This window comes from Lolium perenne, chromosome 6 (genome assembly GCF_019359855.2).
Source record: "Lolium perenne isolate Kyuss_39 chromosome 6, Kyuss_2.0, whole genome shotgun sequence".
Classification (NCBI taxonomy): domain Eukaryota; kingdom Viridiplantae; phylum Streptophyta; class Magnoliopsida; order Poales; family Poaceae; genus Lolium; species Lolium perenne.
This window is the reverse complement of record NC_067249.2, coordinates 256342776-256351549: the sequence shown is the minus strand read 5'-3', so window position 1 is coordinate 256351549 and position 8774 is coordinate 256342776. Positions and strand designations below refer to the sequence as shown.

The 8774-nt window shown below is 45.0% G+C and overlaps 1 protein-coding gene across 1 annotated transcript; it reads right to left on the bottom strand.

Annotated features, from left to right (window-relative positions):
- Positions 1 to 699: 699 nt before the first annotated feature.
- On the bottom strand, positions 700 to 2845 carry LOC127305270 (FBD-associated F-box protein At4g10400). Its single transcript, XM_051335679.2, has 3 exons — positions 1790 to 2845; positions 1440 to 1583; positions 700 to 1333 (listed from the first exon to the last, which is right to left on the bottom strand). Exons 1-3 carry the CDS (start codon positions 2747 to 2749, stop codon positions 968 to 970), a joined length of 1470 nt encoding a protein of 489 aa, XP_051191639.1. The 5' UTR covers positions 2750 to 2845; the 3' UTR covers positions 700 to 967.
- Positions 2846 to 8774: the final 5929 nt, after the last annotated feature.

The window sequence follows — 8774 nt, the reverse complement described above, 5'->3', positions numbered from 1 at the left end:
CAGCATCCCGGAGTTGGTTATGTATCGCGTGTCGGCCTCCTCAACGATGGTGCTAGCTCTCATCAGGAGCTGCTGCAACCTATCCGCCACCACCTTCTTCTCCACTGATTGTGTGTGGCTCAAGGAGGATCTGTACTTGTTCATCAGGAAGGAGATGAACCGGCTCACGAGTTCACCTGTAACCGCGGATATGGCAACCTCCATGGCTAGTGAGAAGATGATCGATGTGGGAAGCTGCTGGTTGGTGTGTATGGCCTCTACCGAGCAAGTCTTACAGGAAAAGTCTCCAATGATGACTAAACTGTTGGCTGCGACTATGCGTGTGTGGTTGGCTGACACATCCAAGCAGCATGAAAACATTGACAAGTATCCGCAGTAGATAGGTTCACATTAATTAATTATCTTTGGTAAACGTTTACATAATTATCTTTGTATTGGTCCTATCACATTTTACATATCAGGAATTGCTACCCCGCATATGTAGCAAAGTTTGACCGTGGAGTTTTATTTGGACTTTTCGATACAACTAAAAAATCTCGAACTGCCTGCTTATCCCTTTATATGTGTGGTACACAATCAATCCATATCATTTTCCTGGTACTTGCTAAGTCCAATTTTAGATGATAGTTGCCACTTGGCAGAGGTGCATGCCATATAGTGCTGTGTATTGCCGAATGGAACAGAAAATAAAAGGAGCAATACAGCCAAAAAAGAAACAATGGGATTGCAAGCAATATGACAGGACTAACTGCATGTCCTTCTAGCAGCACCGATGAAACACATATCAATGTCAACACACACAGTAGATGCATGATAAAACCACAACTTTTGCTAGTACGTTCAGCACTTGCAGCTACTCATGCTACCTGAAACCTGCCCTTCTCAAGAGCATCCATGCAGAAATGTGTAGCTCGCATAGAAGAGTACATACATGATACCAACAAGTATAAACCCAGCTTCAGGTGCATCAGTGGAAAGGGTCCTTAACGGAGAGATCAGATGCTCTGTGGAAGCTCCAACCGTTGGGCCTCACCACCGCCACGTTACAGTTGTCGCAGTTCCATGATCCACGCGACAGAGCCGCCACCTTACTTATCGCCTCATTCACCAGAGGCCCCGAAGCAAATATTTCTTTGGTAACCCCAAAAAGCAGATTCCGCACCTTCACGGCACTCCTGGCAACGAACCCAAGGAATTCCATTTCGCTTTGCTCCCCGCGGAATTCATGAATGAATATCTTCCTGACACGCGACTTGAGGCATTCGATGGGGCGGAGCTCTCGCCAGAAGTTGGCATTGTGAGTTCCAGTGGGTTCATCTGCGGCTAGGGCAGACTGCAAAATCACAGGAGTGAGCAGTAGTTCAATCACCTGACTGATAAACAATTGAAGATATGAATGTGAATCGACTAACTGAATGTCCAGGGTAGGGAAATGTCACCTCGATGTGCAGCTTGCGAACATTCGGAAAGCATCTGAGGATGTTGGCCATCGTCTTGACCTCCTCCAGGACACCAAAGTTCACCCGCAAGGCTAGTACTTTGACACTTGGAACCACAGTGCTTGGGCTCACCTCCGTGTCAGGCTGCACCAGCAGAAAGAGAGATCATTCTTAGTTGGCACATGACCAGGAGCACCTACTTGTTTAATGATCACACACGTTATCATGCACAACTTGCATTGCGTAATGAAGAGGCCATGATCCTTCTGAAATGTGGATGAGCATATGGTAGTATGTGATTACATTACAGAAACTTGAAAGTGAGATGCACAAATTAAAGGGTATAGTACCTCGATGACATTGTCGCCAATCTGCAGCTGATGAACTCTGATATCCATATCCAGGTAGCCAAGCAACCGTAGCTTGGTGGCACCATGAATCTTGACCCTCATAGCCACCACCACATTGTCGTCGCCATCGTGAAGGGTCTTCCAGAGGATGAGACGCTGAAGGAGCCGGGAGTCCATGGATACGACGACCTCCTGCGTTGAGTAATGCCAGAGGAGCACGCACTTGAGGCTGAGGCTTTGGAGGTGGACGCGCTCGCGGGTTCTGCTGAGGACGAGGGCGAGGGTGCCCAGAGCGGGGCTGGAGGCGAGCAGGTGGTCGAGGCTGTGGCCGGGCATGTGGGTGCCGAACACGGTGAGCTCCAGGAGGTGCGGGAATCCACCGCTGGGTGGGAGCGGGACGGCGGCGGAGTTGTTGCGGAACCTCCAGAACCCCAGGAAGAGGCGGCGGAGCGAGGCGCAGCGGAGGACGTCGGAGGGGACGGCGGGGAGGCGGCTGCGGTCGGCGAGGTCGTTGACGAGGACGAGGTTCTCGACGCCCTTGGCGGCGAGGAGGCGCGCGCACTCGGCGACGAGCTCCGGCTCACGAGACGCGAAGTCGCAGGAGGAGATGGTGACGGTGCGGAAGGGGCCCGGGTGGTTGGCGAGGACGCGGGCGACGGCGGCGGCGACGCGGTCCCGGTCGGAGGGGAGGAGGTGGGCGTCGTAGAGGACGAGCGGGGTGGAGCGCCAGATGTGGCGCCAGCGGGAGGCGAGCGCGGCGGTGCGGGCGGCGTCCTTGACGGGGAGGCGGGACACGATGTCGCAGAGGATGTGGTCGCCGAGGGCGCTGATGCGGTCCTCGCCGTCGTGCCCCGCGACGGCGGGGGCGGCGGCGGAGAAGGAGAGGGAGGTGGCGCTGCACCTGGCGATGGCGTCGCCGCCGGGGAACCAGCCCAGGACTTGCTCGACGCTGCCGGCCATGGCGGAATGGAATGGGGAGCGGCGACGCGGCGGCGTGGAGGTGCAGGGAATGGACCTACCAACTGGGCCGAACAACCCGCCAGCCCGTCAAGCTGCATGCCTCCACCGACCACCGGGATGGAAATGGAATGTCTGCTAAAAAACAAAGAAATGTGGAAATGGAATGATGCACTAATAACGTCTGCTAAAAAAAACATAAGTAATCCCTTCATTCGCAATTACTTGTCTTTTAGGTTTAGTAAAAGTTAAATTTTATAAATTTGATAAAATATTTATAGAAAAATATTGGCATCTACAGTATAAAATCTATAATTATTAGAGTTTTCATAAAATATATTGTAATATTATATACGTTTGGTATTATGTAATTTTGCTTCTATTCCTGGTCAAACTTGGCAAAATATGACTTCGACTAAACCCAAAGCGCAACTTTGGGTTCTACCAAATCTTTATCTTCATTATTCCATCGGCTCGGAGTACTTGAAAGAACATATCTTCTTAAGTGATTTTGGTGTTAATGACAACAGGTATATTTAACTAATCATTTGTATAAAAATTTAGGTTTTAGCGATGATAATAATTTTCGATTTATTGGCAATTTTTTTTGAAGAGCTTGAAGTATGTCTTGCTAGTTCTATCTATAGATGATTCATGACGAAAGAGAATTATATGAGATTCATCATCTATATTCAAATATGGTATAGCTTGGATATTCTATATTATTTATTAGGTCAAAGAAATGGGAAGAAAAGAAAGGAAGAAAAAGGAAAAATGAAGAGGAGGAAGGGCGCCAGGAGGCCGGCGGTACCGCCGGGGCGTGGCCGGTACCACAGCCGGGGCCAGGCCAGTGGTACCACCCCAGGTACCGCCCGATATACCGCTAAGGAAGCAAAGCTTCCAGTAAGCCCCCTTCCACCGGTACCTCGGTCGGTACCACGGCCGGGGGTACCGCTCCGGCTCGGTCGGTGGTACCACCCAGGCACGACCAGGTGTACTGGCCTCCCCTCTCCGGCCCGCGCTGCTGGCCTCCCCCACGCCACGTCGACACAAGCGCCGGTAGTACCGGCCCAACCTAGCCGGTACTACCGGTCACAGGCCACCAACGGCTGGATTCTCCACGGGGGGTATAAACCCCCCCCCTTCTTCCCCAATGGAACTATCGAAATTGCAAATCTTGGACCTCCATTGCTGAGCTCAAATCGCCTAGATCTCTCTACTCCTCCACTCAAACTCCACCATACTTGAGGATTTGGTAGAGAAGACCTAGATCTATACTTCCACCGAAGGAATTTGTGTTTCATCAACATTCTTAGTGGATCTTTGTGAGGTGACCTCGAAGCTACTCTTCGTGTAAAGCTTAGTGGTTACATCTTGGGAGCCCCCAATTTGGCTGTGGATGTGTGCCCCAAGCTTTGTGTAAAGGTGCCGGTTGCGACCTCGAGGCAACCGCTTAGTGGAGCGTGGGCTAGGCCTTTGTGGCGTTGCTCACCGAAGAATAGGGTCAGCCTTCGTAGCGTTGGTTGGCCTTCATGGCACCACACCCCTCCAAACGTAGACGTACTTCCCTTTACATGGAAGGAACTACGAGAATCATATCATCGCCTCTCCGTGTGCTCCACCTCGGTTACCTCTATCCTCTCACCGCCTTTACTACTTGTATATTGTATTGTTGCTTGTATCTTGTCATATAGGTGAATTCACATAGTTGCATATCTAGAGAATTTACCTTTGTGTCAAGTCTAAATTGAAATAGAATTAAAATTTGAGGTAACACCTATTCACGCCCCGTCTAGGTGTGTCATATGATCCTTTCAGTACTATATTATGAGAACTAAATATCTTAATCCATACTCCCTCTCTCCCTTCTAATGAATAAGAAAAAAAATTTAAAAAAATCAATCCAAGTAAAATTTGACTTTTTTTTTTAGAAAATCTATCAAGAAATATGATATTCTATAGATACCACATGAAAATATATTTCATGATGTATCTAATGATATTGATCTTGTATTTTACATGTTAATGTTTTTTATAAATACTCGGTCAAACTTTGCATGATTTGACTTTTCAAAAACAATATAAACCTTATTCGTTGGAACGTTGGTAGCACTAAAGGATTACTAGTGCTTAGGAAAAAAATTAAGGACCATGGTACAACCCTGACTAGTTCAAGTGTCATTAGAACTAGCGGCGGAGCTGGTATACAAAGATTGGGTGAAGATGAACCCAATGCAGTTTGCCAAATCCTTCATTAAATTAGTATTTTATTGATTTTTAGTGGAAGATTGCACCATAAAAAATAGAGTTGAACCCAATAATTTGATGCCATAGCATCGTCACGATTAGAACATTGTTATTTCATTTGAATTTACCTACCAAATTCCTAAATATACATCTCATTTATATGTAATGTTGCAATTATAAAGTGACATCATGTATGTTTTGTGCATGTCTACATGCATCATTATTGCTGATTGAAAGTCTCTAACTCCATGTGGCTTGCTTCAATCTCCACGGTTGACCATATTTTAATTTTATTATACTTGTCCCTGCAAGATACTTCATTTGCGGATTGATACGTGCAATTAACACACGTCCGTTGGGAACCCCAAGAGGAAGGTGTGATGCAGACAGTAGCAAGTTTTCCCTCAGAAAGAAACCAAGGTTTATCGAACCAGGAGGAGCCAAGAAGCACGTTGAAGGTTGATGGCGGCGAAGTGTAGTGCGGCGCAACACCAGGGATTCCGGCGCCAACGTGGAACCTGCACAACGCAACCAAAGTACTTTGCCCCAACGTAACAGTGAGGTTGTCAATCTCACCGGCTTGCTGTGAACAAAGGATTAACCGTATTGTGTGGAAGATGATTGTTTGCGAAGAACAGTAAAGAACAAGTATTGCAGTAGATTGTATTTCAGATGTAAAGAATAGACCGGGATCCACAGTTCACTAGCGGTGTCTCTCCCATAAGATGAATAGCATGTTGGGTGAACAAATTACAGTTGGGCAACTGACAAATAAAGAAGGCATAACAATGCACATACATATATCATGATGAGTACTATGAGATTTAATCAGGGCATTACGACAAAGTACATAGACCGCCATCCAGCATGCATCTATGCCTAAAAAGTCCACTTTCAGGTTATCATCCGAACCCCTTCCGGTATTAAGTTGCAAGCAACAGACAATTGCATTAAGTATGGTGCGTAATGTAATCAACACAAATATCCTTAGACAAAGCATCGATGTTTTATCCCTAGTGGCAACATCACATCCACAACCTTAGAACTTTCTGTCACTGTCCCAGATTTAGTGGAGGCATGAACCCACTATCGAGCATAAATACTCCCTCTTGGAGTCATAAGTATCAACTTGGCCAGAGCCTCTACTAGCAACGGAGAGCATGCAAGAACATAAACAACATATATGATAGATTGATAATCAACTTGACATAGTATTCAATATCCATCGGATCCCAACAAACACAACATGTAGGATTACAAAGAAACGATCTTGATCATGATAGGCAGCTCACAAGATCGAGCATGATAGCACAATTAGGAGAAGACGACCATCTAGCTACTGCTATGGACCCATGGTCCAGGGGTGAACTACTCACACATCAATCCGGAGGCGATCATGGCGATGAAGAGTCCTCCGGGAGATGATTCCCCTCTCCGGCAGGGTGCCGGAGACGATCTCCTAAATCCCCCGAGATGGGATTGGCGGCGGCGGCATCTCTGGAAGGTTTTCCGTATCGTGGCTCTCGGTACTGGGGGTTTCGCGACGGAGGCTTTAAGTAGGCGGAAGGGCAGGTCAGGGGGCCACACTAGGGCCCCACACGCCAGGGCCGCGCGGCCAGCACCTGGGCCGCGCCGCCCTGTTGTGGCGGCGCCTCGTGGCCCCATTTCTTATCCTCTTCAGTCTTCTGGAAGCTTCGTGTGAAAATAGGACCCTGGGCGTTGATTTCGTCCAATTCCGAGAATATTTCCTTACTAGGATTTCTGAAACCAAAAACAGCAGAAACAAAGAATCGGCTCTTCGGCATCTCGTCAATAGGTTAGTGCCGGAAAATGCATAATAACGACATATAATGTGTATAAAACATGTGAGTATCATCATAAAAGTAGCATGGAACATAAGAAATTATAGATACGTTTGGGACGTATCAAGCATCCCCAAGCTTAGTTCCTACTCGCCCTCGAGTAGGTAAACGATAACAAAGATAATTTCTGAAGTGACATGCTATCATAATCGTGATCAATACTATTGTAAAGCACATGAGATGAATGCAGCGATTCGAAGCAATGATGAAGATAATGAGTAAACAAATGAATCATATAGCAAAGACTTTTCATGAATAATACTTTCAAGACAAGCATCAATAAGACTTGCATAACAGTTAACTCATAAGCAATAAATTCTTAGTAGAAAGCTTTGAAACAACACAAAGGAAGATATAAGTTTCAGCGGTTGCTTTCAACTTCAACATATTTATCTCATGGATAATTGTCAACACAAAGTAATATAACAAGTGCAATAGGTAAACATGTAAGAATCAATGCACACAGTTGATACAAGTGTTTGCTTCTAAGATAAAAAGAATAGGTAAACTGACTCAACAATAAAGTAGAAGAAAGGTCCTTCGCAGAGGGAAGCATTGATTACTATTTTTGTGCTAGAGCTTTTCATTTGAAAACAAGAAACAATTTTGTCAACGGTAGTAATAAAGCATATGAGTTATGTATAAGACATCTTATAAGTTGCAAGCCTCATGCATAGTATACTAATAGTGCTCGCACCTTGTCCTAATTAGCTTGGGTTAACACGGATTATCATTGCATGACATATGTTTCAACCAAGTGTCACAAAGGGGTACCTCTATGCCGCCTGTACAAGGGTCTAAGGAGAAAGTTCGCATTGGATTTCTCGCTTTTGATCATTCTTCAACTTAGACACCCATACCGGGACAACATAGACAACAGATAATGGACTCCTCTTTTAATGCTTAAGCATTCAACAACAGATAATATTCTCATAAGAGATTGAGGTTTTATGTCCAAACTGAAACTTCCACCATGAATCATGGCTTTAGTTAGCGGCCCAATGTTCTTCTCTAACAGTATGCATACTCAAACCATTTGATTGTGAAAACCGCCCTTACTTCAGACAAGACGAACATGCATAGCAACTCACATGATATTCAACAAAGGTAAAAGAGTTGATGGCGTCCCCAGAAAACATGGTTACCGCACAACAAGCAACTTATTAAGAAATAAGACACATAAGTACATATTCTTCACCACGATAGTTTTTAAGCTATTTTGTCCCATGAGCTATATATTGTAAAGGTAAAGAATAGAAATTTTAAAGGTAGCACTCAAGTAATGTACTTTGGAATGGCGGAGAAATACCATGTGGTAGGTAGGTATGGTGGACACAAATGGCATGGTTATTGGCTCAAGGATTTGGATGCACGAGAAGAATCCCTCTCAATACAAGGCTAGGCTAGCAAGGTTGTTTGAAGCAAACTCAAGTATAAAACGGTGCAGCAAGACTCACATATAAACATATTGTAAGCATTATAAGACTTTACATTGTCTCCTTATTGTTCAAACACCTCAACCAGAAAATATCTAGACTTAGAGAGAACAATCATGCAAACCAAATTTTAACAAGCTCTATGTAGTTATTCATTAATAGGTGCAAAGTACATGATGCAAGAGCTTAAACATGATCTATATGAGCACAACAATTGCCAAGTATCACATTATTCAAGACATTATACCAATTACCACATGCGGCATTTTCTGTTTCCAACCATATATCAATGAATGGGGTAGTTCAACTTTTGCAATGAACATTAAAGATAAAGCTAAGAACACATGTGTTCATACGAAACAGCGGAGCGTAATATCTCCAATATAAAGGATTGTGGGATCCGACTTTATTCAAACAAAACAAAAACTAAAGCAAACAGACGCTCCAAGCAAAGCACATAAGATGTGACTGAATAAAAATATA